Source organism: Bos mutus, chromosome 12 (assembly GCF_027580195.1).
Source record: "Bos mutus isolate GX-2022 chromosome 12, NWIPB_WYAK_1.1, whole genome shotgun sequence".
Taxonomy (NCBI): Eukaryota; Metazoa; Chordata; class Mammalia; order Artiodactyla; family Bovidae; genus Bos; species Bos mutus.
In genome coordinates, this window is record NC_091628.1 from 81,527,294 (window position 1) to 81,540,596 (window position 13,303).

The 13,303-nt window shown below is 46.3% G+C and overlaps 1 protein-coding gene across 12 annotated transcripts in view; it reads left to right on the forward strand.

Moving 5' to 3' along the window:
• DOCK9 (dedicator of cytokinesis 9) overlaps positions 1-13,303 on the forward strand; it is a 287,028-nt gene that overhangs the window by 243,418 nt on the left and 30,307 nt on the right. For all 12 annotated transcript variants that reach the window (XM_070380791.1, XM_070380794.1, XM_070380798.1 and 9 more), the window contains 6 exons: positions 903-1,018; positions 7,779-7,916; positions 8,038-8,220; positions 9,749-9,862; positions 9,983-10,198; positions 11,731-11,788. In XM_070380791.1, coding sequence (XP_070236892.1) covers positions 903-1,018; positions 7,779-7,916; positions 8,038-8,220; positions 9,749-9,862; positions 9,983-10,198; positions 11,731-11,788 — 825 coding nt within the window. The remainder of the gene's footprint in view (positions 1-902; positions 1,019-7,778; positions 7,917-8,037; positions 8,221-9,748; positions 9,863-9,982; positions 10,199-11,730; positions 11,789-13,303) is intronic.

Below are 13,303 nucleotides of genomic sequence, written 5' to 3' on the forward strand. Positions count from 1 at the left end.
CTTTCAGTCATAGTGGCTTTCATGCTTTTTATTAAAGCAAGTAGAATACTATTAGCAGTACAGTCAACTCTTGGTTATCAATCATGATTCTAGCTGATAAAACAAATCTTTATGTTATTGGCTTGAGACATCCGTAGCATTCACCATGTGCCAGGCACTATTCTATGAGCTTCACAACCATTAACTAATTTAATGGCCACCACAACCCTTTGAGGGCAGGTACTGTTATCCCCATTCTACAGATGAGGAAACTGAGGTAGAAAGGGGTCACATAACTTGCCCAAGGTCACACAGCTAGTAAGGGGCCGAGCTGGATTCATTGACCAGCAACCTGACCCTCAGCTCATTTTCCTTCCCTTTCCAATTAAGCTGCTGCCTCTGTCTGTATGGAAGCTTCAGAGACCTCAGCCTCCTTCATTCCCCCACCCCCCCACCCCCATCCTTAACAACTCAGACAAGTGGCTCAATTGAGTGAACTCCAGTCCAAGTAGCAGTCCTGGCTCCCCTGTTTACCAGCTGTGTGACTTAAGACAAGTTTTAGCCCTTCTGTGCTTCCATTTCCTTACCTGCAGAATGGGTTTAATAAGTGTACACACTTCACAGGGCTACCGAGGGATTAATGAGATGATCCATGTAAAGTTCACAGAATTGTGGCTGGCACATAGCAAGTGCACAACGCATGCTTGTTGCTGTTACTCCCCGTCCAGAGTGGGAAAAGAGTCATAATGGAATGGAAACATTATTAGTACCCCCTTTTCCCCACCCACCAAAAAAAGGCCAACAGGGAGATAAGGCCCTGAAGGAAGCCTTCTGAAAATAATCAAAAGTTGACTGTGACTATACTGTCCGCCAGCCTGTGCTCTGCAGTTGCCGACAGTGACCTTGTGTTATGACCCATGCAGGCTATGGCCACTCGGACGCTGACGTTCTCCACCAGTCGTTACTTGAAGCCAATATTGCTACTGAGGTGTGCCTGACGGCGCTGGACACCCTCTCTCTCTTCACACTGGCGTTTAAGGTTTGTATTGAACAGCTGTTCATGGTCAGAGCCTTTCTGAAACTCATTTTTTGCTTATTTAGCTGAATCAGCAAGAACTTCTTAATGTTGCAGTTTTACTGCAGCAACTGCTTTTGCCCCTGTAAGGAAGCCATTAATCCTTAAATTCCTTTAGCGAAAGCATTCCACAATTAATGACCCCAATTCCCTGAAATATAGTACAGCTTAACTCTAAGCTGAGCGCCGAAGAATTGATGCTAATAGAACTGTGGTGTTGGAGAAGACTCTTGAGAGTCCCTTGGACTGCAAGGAGATCCAACCAGTCCATTCTAAAGGAGATCAGTCCTGGGCGTTCTTTGGAAGGAATGATGCTAAAGCTGAAATTCCAGTACTTTGGCCACCTCGTGCGAAGAGTTGACTCATTAGAAAAGACTCTGATGCTGGGAGGGATTGGGGGCAGGAGGAGAAGGGGACAACAGAGAATGAGATGGCTGGATGGCATCACTGACTCGATAGACATGAGTTTGAGTGAACTCCGGGAGTTGGTGATGGACAGGGAGGCCTGGCGTGTTGTGATTCATGGGGTCGCAAAGAGTCGGACATGACTGAGCGACTGAACTGAACTGAACTGGTCAGAGTGTGCTGCCTGCTTGCAACTGGTGGACACAGGCTTTGGCAAGGTTAACCCTTGGCCAGATGAAAGCATTTACCAGGAACGTGGCTTTGCTCTGCCTTCAAGGATGATAAATACAGGAGCCTAATCAGGCATTTCTGCCTTCACTGTCTTTAAACATATCCAAATGTGGTAGCAATTAAAATTAAATGTTTATATGTAGAGGTGTGTGCTCAGTTTTGTCCAATTCTTTGCTGTCCCGTGGATTGTAGCCTGCTGGGCTCCTCTGCTCATGGTATTTTCCAGGCAAGAATACTGGAATGGGTTGCCATTTCCTACTCCAGAGGATCTCCCCAACCCAGGGATCAAACCCACTTCTCCTGCATTAGCAGGTGGATTCTTGACCACCGAGCCACCTGGGCAGCCCATACGTAGAGGAGCAATACGTAAAAACACGTTCACATTTTCAATTTTTTTTATCTGTTACTAAGTTAAGTGATAGAAAACATTTCGGGCATAGAGAATAAAAAGTGGTCTTGGTCTTTAAGTTGTAGTGAGTCACATTCGCACAGGTAAAGACAGTCTCTTCAGCCACTCTCGTTTTTGGGGACCTACCCCTTCCCATTCTTGCTCAGTAACTGCTTAGGTTTTCAGGGAGACTGAGTTAGTATTAATATTCTCTGAATATGAAAACAGCATGTTTATTTGCAAGGCAATTTGGGAAATATACCCAAAGGCATTCTGTACTCATCTTGTCTTCTTGTGAAGCACATTCCGTTATTACACAGAGTAAAGATAGTTACTGGCCATCACATGGCTTTATTATAATTTACCATTGCTCTTAGCATTCTTGCTACCCATGTCCCCAGGAAGTGTCATCACTAGGAACCCCGCCGAGAGATGAGGAAATGGTGAATCCCTAGGATGAGGATGGGGGCAGCCGTGTCTTATGTGGAGCCTGACCCCAGCGGTTCTCGGTTGTGGGCCCCCAGCTGGCGGCAGCTGCAGGCCCTGAAGCTTTGTTAGAGGTGCAGGTTCTTGGGTCCTGCCTGACCGAATCCAACCCTGGGAGTGAGACGTAAACAGTACGGCTGAGGACCACTGCTGTACTAGAACCACATTTTGAGCCTCTTTCTGTTTTCTTTTGGAGATTTTTAAGTAACAGTTCTTATGTAAGTAGGCAGTGAAATTTGTAATATATTTGCCCCATGCATATGTATACATGCTAGCTGATAAGCTCAGATGCATCTGTAAGGTCAGAAGAGCAGTTGGGATGCTTTCTTCCTCTGTCTCCTGGGCCCCAGCGTGTAAATGAGCAGGAAGCCCCAGGGCTGCCCAGTAGGTGTGGTCTGGCCCCACAGACAGGTGAGCGCACACGCAGCACAGGTGTGGTCTGGGAGTGTCGTGAGGTCAGTGACGGTTTCCTTACTACTGCACAGCCTGCAGTGCATCCTCGGCCTCCTTTAAATCACCTGCTTCATATGAAAGAAGAGCCTTGGTCAAGGTTCCCAGGTCTCCAGTGTCTGACCACTGTTAAATTAACTAACAGGTTCTGACTCGAGAGAAACAACATCTGATGGTCTCTGATTGATGACTGATTGTGACGTTTGTTGGGGGACCATCTTTGAAAAAAATCACTTCATGTCTCCAGACCTAAGATAATCTCATTTGTAAGACTGAAAAAGTAGGATCTGCCTCCCAGGCTGTTGTAAGTTACAGCAAGATGACCCCTGGAAGGGCCGAGCACTCTGCTGATACAGACTGGGCTCCAGGACATGTGGGATCAGGCCGTTGTACAGAAACACTGTGGGCTTCAAGTCCCAGCCACACCGTTAGCCAGACGTTAGGCCTTGGGCAGGTCTCCTTGACATCTGTGGGCCCCGATTTCCTTCCCTAGAACATGCCAGTTATGCCTACTGTGTCGGGAATTGATATGAAGTACCCAGAAACATCTACCCTGTGTTTGGCACGCAGCAGGAGCTCAAATGTTGACTCTAGTTTAGCAGTAAGCACTTTCCGCTGTGCTCATGCCTTCCTGGTCCTCAAAGTAAAGGATCTGATTCCTCAGACACACAGGCAAGGTTGAATTTTTGGGCTGAGGTGGCCTCTATCAAGGTCTGTATGCCTCTCTGCAAAAATCTTTGTTTAAAGCTCAACACATATACACACCCATTAAAAAAATGGGAAGATGGGCGAATCTTATGGCCTTAAAGGATGTCGTGGCAAGCAGTAGATTCGCAGTAGTACCCAGCCTAGGTCCACAAGGCCCACTGGTGTAGCAGGCCCTGGGATCTTCCTATGTATATATTTATTCAGCTGAAGCATCACGCAGAGCCTATCAGAAAAATTAAAGTATTACATTGAGTTAGCTGACATAATTGTTTGCAGATAGTCATCTTCGACAAATGGATCCCCATCATTACTGAGCCTCTTAAATGACCACATCTCATAAGTTGCCGAAGGCAATTAAGAAATCACATTCTAAATGAGAGGAAATGTTTGAAAAGATTTAAGCCCTGAATCCCAGTTTATTATTATATTAGCTTCCTGCTGTTTACTGCCTTCTGTCTTCAGCGTCAGTCCTCACTATAGCCTAGCCCATAGAGCTTCTTCTCCCTTTTATAGGTGAGGACATTGAGGATGAGAAGTGACATGTCAAGCCCTTCTTCCCTGCTAAGTCAGTCGTGTGCATGGGGCAGAGGGGTGGAGGGGGAAAGGAACTAAGCTGGGTGAGTGTCGAGGTAGTTGAATGACCTCCCAGACAGAAAAAAGGAAATGAGCAAGCACCGACTAGATGCTGGCACTGTGTGGGCACTTTCACATGGGTTATCTAATTCATAAAAAGATGTGTTTTGTAAACCAGGGTAGTTATATGCAGAAAAATACACCACTTCTCTGGCTGTTTTAAAATGTCTGTTAATACAGTCCCAAACCAATGCTAGGAAGATCCCCTGGAAAAGGGCATGGCAACCTACTCCCGTATCCTTGTCTGGAGAATTCCGCAGACAGAGGAGCCTGGCAGGTTACAGTCCATGGGGTCACAGAGTCAGACACGACTGAGCAACTTTCACTTGCAAACCAATGATAACCTTTAAATAGTTGATAATACTTTCAATATACTTACAAATTTAATCCAAAAACGTATTTTAAGCAATTCCACATGGTGCCTTTTCTTGATTTGAGGTGCATGGTGGGAACCAGGTCGTGCTGAGAAGGATTGCGGTGCATGGCCAGGGTGGGGAGCACACGGACAGCGGGGGTCAGCTAGGGAGACTGGGGTCTGCTTTACACAGCCGTGAGCCTGGGGTTCAGGTTGTCTTGGCGACTGACGAGCCTCTGTAACAGAGACAGCTCTTCTCTAAACTAGATGTTTATAATCAGTGTTTAAACGAAAATAAAGCCATATGCCTAGGAAGAACGGAGCTGTCTTAAATAACACAGTTCCAGATATCTCATTTTGGTATTCAAGGTTTAAATTGTTCTCCTGTTCATGGCTCTTTAGAAATTCCTGATACTGCATGTTCGTTCTCTGAAAGGCCCATTTCTCTGAGGAGGCTGTGTGACAACAAACTTGAATCCACATCAGACAATTCCTGAGAACTGTTTGTAACCTCTACTCCACCTTATTGCTAGAAATGCGTCATGCCTTTCTTATTGTTCTAACATCTCGTCTAATTTTCTCAATGAAATTCTCCCATCTTCAGTAACATCTATAAGGAGATAAAGGTAGAAATGAGATCCTCCATTGTTATCTGTGGTTATTTATAAATGGAAAAATGAAGGTGATTTTTGTTTTGCCTCTTTTCCCCCCTTCTCTGGGTCTTTCTGAATGTTCAAAGATTTTTATGTTTAGTATCTGTTACTTTCTAATGAGAAAGAAAGAGACACACAAACAGAAGAAAATAGGAAGGTACCTGGTAAACTGGGGTGTATTCAGGATGAAAGGCCCTTCACCCCTTTAAATGAGCAGTTATGTATATCTTGGTGTGAGTTTTTACTCCGTTCTTCAAGCAACTTTTGCGATCAGAGCCCAGGAAGACTAAATCCTAAAAATGGGAAGCAAAAACCTTGACCAGAGGAGAGAGAAAGGAAGTTTAACTCCAGTGGTAAGAACTTGAAGACAGGCCAGTTCAGAACAAGACCAGAGGTCTTCTCCATTTTTGTACGAACCATCTCTCCCAGAAGAGTGCTGAGAAGATAAAAGCTCACATCCAGATTCACGCAAACCTTCCTCCAGCTGTAATGAGGAAGGGCTGCGGCTCCAGGGAAAAGCACTGCTCACAAACAGCAAACCGTGTAAGCAGTTCCCCAAACACTGAAAGCAGCCTCTTTTTTTGTTTGTTTTTTCTAGTTGGTGAACAGCTGCTCATGGTTGAGAATTACATCATATTCAGTTAATTAAGTCACATTTTCTGCTCATTAAATTGTTTCTCTTTCACACAATGGAATTCAATGCTGTATCTCAGTATTACATGATATAAAGATCACAGGATTCCAGGTGTCCACCAGCTGTGAATACACCTGTGAGTCACTGGACCTATAAAAACAAAACTTACTCCTTGAGTTAAACTTTTTCTCCAACAGTAAGATGAGGTGAATTTCAAAACTATTATTTCAGCTATAATTTGCTCTGCAACAGAACTGGCCAGACATAAGTCATTTCTGCTCATTTCACTGAATTATAAGATTGGTTTCAGGTACTGGCCTCTGGACTTTTTTTTTTTTTTTTTAATGACAATCATTTTTGCCTACTTTTGCAAAATGTACGCATTCTCCCAAAAGCACGCCTTTGTCTTGATGGGCCTGTCTGTATTTGAAGAGGCAGGTCTCCACTGTCACACACGTGTCATGGCTACATGCTGGTCTCTAGCTGGGCAACACGTCTGTCTACTGTACGTGTTCAACAATCTTTGGGCGTTTTAGCCAGCCAGGCTTCCGCGGTGTTGAATCAGTGTGGATTTGCTGCTGGTGGGAGGAAATCATGAAAAACAAAGAGAAGAAATTAGTGGTGGCCCTCTTGCCACTTACCGAACAAATCAGAGGGTGGATCAAATACTCCCTATGTGTGCTTAGCCGCTCAGTCATGTCCAACTGTTTGCAACCCCATAGACTGTAGCCTGCCAGGCTTCTTTGTCCATGGGGATTCTCCAGGCAAGAATAGTGGAGTGGGTTGCCATGCCCTACTCCAGGGGATCTTCCCAACCCAGGGATCAAACCCAGGTCTTCTGCACTGCAGGCAGACTCTTTACAGTCTGAGCCACCAGAGAAGCCCAGATACTTCTTATACTTGACCTCAAGTCTTCACAGCAGCTCAGTTTTAGGGTCACTGTTTCAGGGATGAAAAGGACCAGGCTTGGTTTACCTGCAAATCCATACACAGGAGTGTGTGCTAAGTCACTTCAGTCGTGTCCAATTCTTTGTGACCCCGTGGACCATAGCCTGCCAGGCTCCTCTCTCCATGTGATTCTCCAGACAAGACTACTGGAGTGTGTTGCCATGCCTTTCTCCAGGGTATCTTCCCACCCCAGGGATCGAACCCACGTCTTTTAAGTCTCCTGCTTTGGCAGGCAGGTTTTTTACCATTAGTGCCACCTGGAAAGCACACCTGAGAAACAGTGCCTGACCAAGGCCTGGGCGTTTTTGCCCTCACCAGACTGCCTGGTGGGTGACGCATGGCTTCCCAGAGTGCCTGAGAGCCTGCGGTGGGTGAGAAAACCCAGCCGTCACTGATAGGGTATCTGTTTCATAGACCTCACTTCAGTACTTTTCCAGCCCGTTCATTAGCCGATACCTGTAACGACTCTTCTCTGCTGGAACTGAGGTGTCACAAACCTTACCTCTGTATCAGTTGCTGGGCACAATAAAAATAAGTCAATAAATGAAGCCCGGTCAATACTGAGATACTGTGGTCCTTTAAACCATATCACCGTTTGCTGTCAACTTTTAAAATTAGTCCCTCTCTTAGTAATAAAAGCATAAATTTATTGATAAGCTTATTTGTCCTACAGGAGACTTCTGTGCTCTCCTAGAAGGTTTCTGGCAAGCTTGTTTAAATTATAAGTTGTCCTAGTACCTGGAAAATGTAACCTTTGAGGCTGGCAGTTATATGAAACCTGTTAGCGATGTCTGGCATGTCTCACTGACCAGGCTCTTCTCCTGTATTTTAAGAACCAGCTCCTGGCTGACCATGGACATAATCCCCTCATGAAGAAAGTTTTTGACGTCTACCTGTGTTTTCTTCAAAAACATCAGTCTGAAACGGCTTTAAAACACGTCTTCACCGCCTTAAGGTCACTGATCTATAAGGTACGTGGTCTCATCAGGGGAGGTCATCCTCGATTGTCACCTGTTCTCCTCTGTTCCCCCGGGGCTGAAGGGGGCGCTAACTAACCTCTCTGGGCCCATTTGCTTCCTCGTGTCCATCTAGTTTCCCTCGACGTTCTACGAGGGGAGAGCGGACATGTGTGCGGCCCTGTGCTACGAGACCCTCAAGTGCTGCAACTCCAAGCTGAGCTCCATCAGGACCGAGGCCTCCCAGCTGCTGTACTTCCTGATGCGGAACAACTTCGACTACACCGGCAAGAAGTCCTTTGTCCGGACCCACCTGCAGGTGCGTGCACTTTAGCTTTCAGGACACGTGTGCCTTGTGGAATTCTGCTTCCGCAGGAAGGCCGTGCATGTCGACGTTTACCAAGTTACCTCAGTGTGAGTTCTGAACGGTCTGGCAGCAAGACAGAAAGCTCAAATGTCACATTTACTGGTTTGGTTAATTTCCTCCTCCACGTTGTACGATTTGGGCCCAGGATGTGTCTCTGTTGGTAAATTGACATTTAAGTATTGAGTCAGTTCTGGACTGACTGAAATTAGGCTGAGTTAGGACGTAGAGAACCTATGAGAGGATTCCTCGCAGTAAACATCTCAGGTAAGACACAGAGAGCCCAAAGTAGTCCCTTTCTGTCGTCCATCTGTCGACACACCTCCCGTTTCTCCAGAGTTAAAATGCGCCAAATTCCCCGTCCTGTAAACTGCCTGACACTAGGGGCTCAGGTATTTCTGTAGACCCTCTTTTTCTACAAACACACAGGAGTGCCTTCTCTGTCTCTGTACTTATTCCTTTTTGAAAACAAGTATTTATCGTTTGCAAACTACATGCTAGGATTCCTGGGTGCCGGGAGCAAAGCAGGACCCTCTCCTGGCCCGGACAGGGTGTCGTCATCCCCGGAGGACAGGCGGACCGCGAGGCTTCTGTGCCATGTGCCCAGGGCCGTAACAGGAGAATTTCAGTGCACCAAGGAGCGGGCCAGGGGCTTCCTGGGGGGTTGAAAGATGAACAGGGGCTTGGGGGTGAGCATGTTCCAGGCCCTGGATGAGAAAGGGGCCAGCCAGGGAGCTGGAGAAGGTCCAGACAGTAGGGTTGAGAATGTGGAAGCATCATTGCATATTCAGGGGGATCACCTGGACTCCAGACTGAGAAAGGATCGGGAAGTCGAGGCCTGAGCTCGGAAGACCTTGGGGAAACCATGTCAAGTCTAGGCCAGAGAGGATGGAGTCCTGGGTCAAGGAGAGGTTAGAAAGAAAAGGAGACTGCGTTAACAGTACTTGGTGACAGTACTTAGTACTGGCTGTGGTGCAGGATGGGGGGACAGGTCACAGTTTAGTTGAGTAACTAGGTCAAGGCAGTGCTAATATAGACCCCCAAAAAACAGATTCCCCCATGCCATGGTTAATATGTACATGTTTTAATAATAAATGCAGAGGGTCATCCACTTTTGAATACTGAGCCCATATAAATCCAAGCCAAAACCAAAGAAGTAAATAATAAGGTCTCCATGTCTATTAGAGAAGGTGATCCGTAATTATCCAAGTGACATGGGCTCATATGCTTCTCATTCCTCTACACTTGCCTCGTCACCATTTTGCTATACAAACAAAAGACGCAAGGAGAGCAGAGGCACCTTCTGGAATAATTCTTGGAAGTGGGAGGGGAATACTCAGACACTGTTTCCCACACTGGGGCGACCCCTGCTCGCAGGCTTCCCATTGCCCCATCCCCATGCACACCGTGACCAAAGTCAGAGGCCGAGCCAGGGGCATCACGTGAAGGTGAATTGATTAGCTCACATTTGTGTGTCCCTCAGATTGTTATTTCAGTCAGCCAGCTGATAGCAGATGTTGTTGGCATCGGGGGAACCAGGTTCCAGCAGTCCTTGTCTATCATCAACAACTGCGCCAACAGTGACAGGCTCATCAAGGTAGGTGGCCCGGTGCCAATTTACTTTTTACCCCCCGAGACCCGGCCTTATCATCTGGGAAACACACGCAGACAGACAAATCACAGCTGAAAGCCTGTCTTCCCTCCACCCTTGTTCCAGCACACCACCTTCTCCTCGGACGTGAAGGACTTGACCAAAAGGATCCGCACAGTCCTGATGGCCACGGCACAGATGAAGGAGCACGAGGCTGACCCTGAGATGCTGGTGGACCTCCAGTACAGCCTGGCCAAGTCCTACGCCAGCACCCCCGAGCTCCGGAAGACGTGGCTGGACAGCATGGCTCGGATCCACGTGAAGAACGGGGACCTGTCGGAGGTAGCCCCACGCGCCTGTCTGTCCAGGCTTTTTGAGAAAACGAGTTATGCCCCACTCACTGAAAGAAGCTGATTATGAGAGAAACTTCCCAGTAATTCCAAGAAGCCAGCTAAAAGCATGTGATACTTCAGTGTTGGGCTCGGAGCTCCTTCATAGTCATTTAGCAGTTTTCCAGTTTGGAATATCGTAAGGGGCTTTCTCTGTCCCAGGAGCGTTGTTTGTGAGCTCTTAGAAGACACCCGTGCTCACACATGTGCCCGTTAGTGCAAATGCGTTCGGCTTCTGCATCAGAATCCTCTCCTGATCTAAAATGCAACTATTTTATGGTAAAGTGAGATTTTCCTGATACAGAAGTCAGCCGGGGCATGGCCTTTTCCTCTTCGAGGCAGTGGTTTTGTCTGTGAACGCAGCAGGGGTCAGAGCCGCCCCGGGTGCAGAGCCATGGTTCAGTGAGCGACAGCATGGCAGGTGTGGAGGTGGGGTGTGTGGACTTCGAGTAGACCGGCTCCCAGATCCAACATTGACTAATTCGGTGACACTGAGCCTGTTCTTAACCCTGCTGTGTCTCAGTGACATCATCTGTAAAATGGGGCAGTTAAGGACAATGATGGGCTGTAAGGCAGGTTCTCTTCATGTTCCCACAAAAACTCTGCTCAGGGTTCACACCCATGGCATTTAGGTATGATCAGGAGAACGACCAAAGAAATATGCTTTTACTTTTAAACATGCTAATTGCTTGAATTAGTGAAATTGTATCCTATATCTGAAAAGTGTATGTAGCAATTCTTACTTTTTGATTATTCAGAGTCCATTCTGTTTGATCAGAAGTTTAATCTAAAATATCCATTAGCCATAATAAAAATGAATTACGCACTTGTTAGTAGCAGTAATTTTTCTACCATTCTGATGAGAACCAGGGCTTAGGCATTAGAACCTTACAGTAGGTTCATTTCTAACAGCTATGTTTGATGTTTTATAAACCATGGCAATTCGGTTAAAAGAATTTATTTTTGTTTTTTCTTACATTTTAAAGGTGTTTATAATGTTATCCATTGGACATTACATTACTTTCATTTAGAATTCTATTTTTGGAAAAAATTTATAACTTCATTGTTTTTTAGGTTGACAGAAAAATATATTAGCCCCTGAAGTTTGAGCAGTTCTCTCTGAATATAGGAATGCACATGCCTCTTCTTCAAGGGATCGTCTTTTCCCTTTAAGAGAAATAATGCCAAAATCTTAGATATAGTAAGATAAAATGCTTTTTAAAAATCTTTTATCTTTAATAAAAGTTAAATAATTCTAGATAGAAATGGGCCTTACCAAGCTTGTTGCCATTCATCTGAATTCATAGTTTCATAATTTCAATTTGTATGAATTGTCCCACTTTTTTCTATAGGTAAGATGTCAGCCATTAGGAACACTAGCTGATGCCCTGAGATCTAACATAAGTACACACAGTCATTAGGTTTCTGATGGTGAGCTTTGTGCATTATAACAGGTGATTCTGAAGCATGTGTCTTTTACTATAGGCAGCAATGTGCTATGTCCATGTCACAGCCCTGGTGGCAGAATATCTCACACGGAAAGGTAAGAAATGATTCTGTGTTTTGTGAAACAATTGTAAAATTTTACAAAGCAGCAAAGACAAGCGAGAGCCATTCAGAAAGATTTGAGGTGGAGGCTGTGTGTGTGTGTGTGTGTGTGTACACTGTATTGTTGTGGTTTAGTCACTTAGTCATGTTCAACTCTTTGCAACTCCATGGAGCCTGCCAGGCTCCTCTGTCCATGGGATTTCCCAAGGAAGAATACTGGAGTGGGTTGCCATTTCCTTCTATACTTACTCATTGTTTTTTTTAATTCGCTGATGTGACATTTACTTGACTCGGTAGGCACCGCAAAAATGCAAAACAAAAGTAGGTGGCGTGTTGTCATATAACCTCTTGCTAATAACTCCATCTTGCAAAAACTAGTTAATGAGCTTTGCCTCTGGTCTTTGACTGGCTGGCCAGTCTCCAGCTGGAGAGATTTTATTTTCCCTGAAGGTAGTTCCCTGGAACTGTTTATCCATCACACGGCAGCTGTAGCAGGTCATCAGACAGCATTTTCTGGAGCACAGCCGGGTTGGCTCTGTCGTGCGAGGAGGCAGTGCGCAGGCTGGGACCTCGCCTCCCCGTGGAAGGGGCAGGTGGGAGTGTGCGCCGCCCCCTTGCGTGTGAGGGCTGGTTTCCACATCAGCAGGCTGTGAGTCCTCTCACGGCCCCTCTGGTCAAACACCCGTTGCTCATCTCCACTTCCCAATCGAGAACACGGGGCTTTCAGAAAAGCCGGCTGTGTTCCATGTGTACTGGGGCACAGCTGCGCCAGGTCTGGCTGAACCCTGCTCTGTGTAAGGAATAATGTCAAGCCACTGCGGCCGCCCGGTTACCTCTTGGCGGACCGCTTCCTGCAGCAGCAGGGCGAGTTCTCTCAGAGTTCTGGGTCACCCCCAGCGAAGGGGGTGACATGACAGCTGGAAAGAAACAGAGTTGTTTCTGAGCCTGTTTCTCTGACTGGCTTTGGCTCCTTCAGTTTTCTTGGTATCTGAGCATGGGTCATCTTATCAAACTATTGTTGTTACTGTATTTTGCTGTTAATTTGACTCAGTGCCTATTTCAATTTATTTAAGGATTACATACGTTTTAATAAAGGTGGGTGAAAAATGAAAAGGGATGAGAAAGGACTTCCTGGTGGTCCAGTGGCTAAGACTCTGTGCTCCCAAGGCAGGGGCCCCCGGGTTCGATCCCTGGGTCAGGAAGATCCCCTGGAGAAGGAAACGGCAACCTACTCCAGTGTCCATGTGCCGCAACTAAGACCCAGCACAGCCAAATAAATAAATAAATTTTTTAAATGGATGAGAAAAAGAAACAAATGGAGGACAGTGGGGGTCAAATACGAGGAAGCGAATGAAGGCAAGTGCCCGGTGGCCCCAAGGTTCCCTGTGGCAAAGCTGGCATGAGACATAAGATTTCTAGATTGGTTTTCATTCAGCCCAGAGACAAACCAGGGCAGGAAGCACCCTCACGGCTCATCCACCTTCAGCTGATAACTCCACCTGTCTCCTGC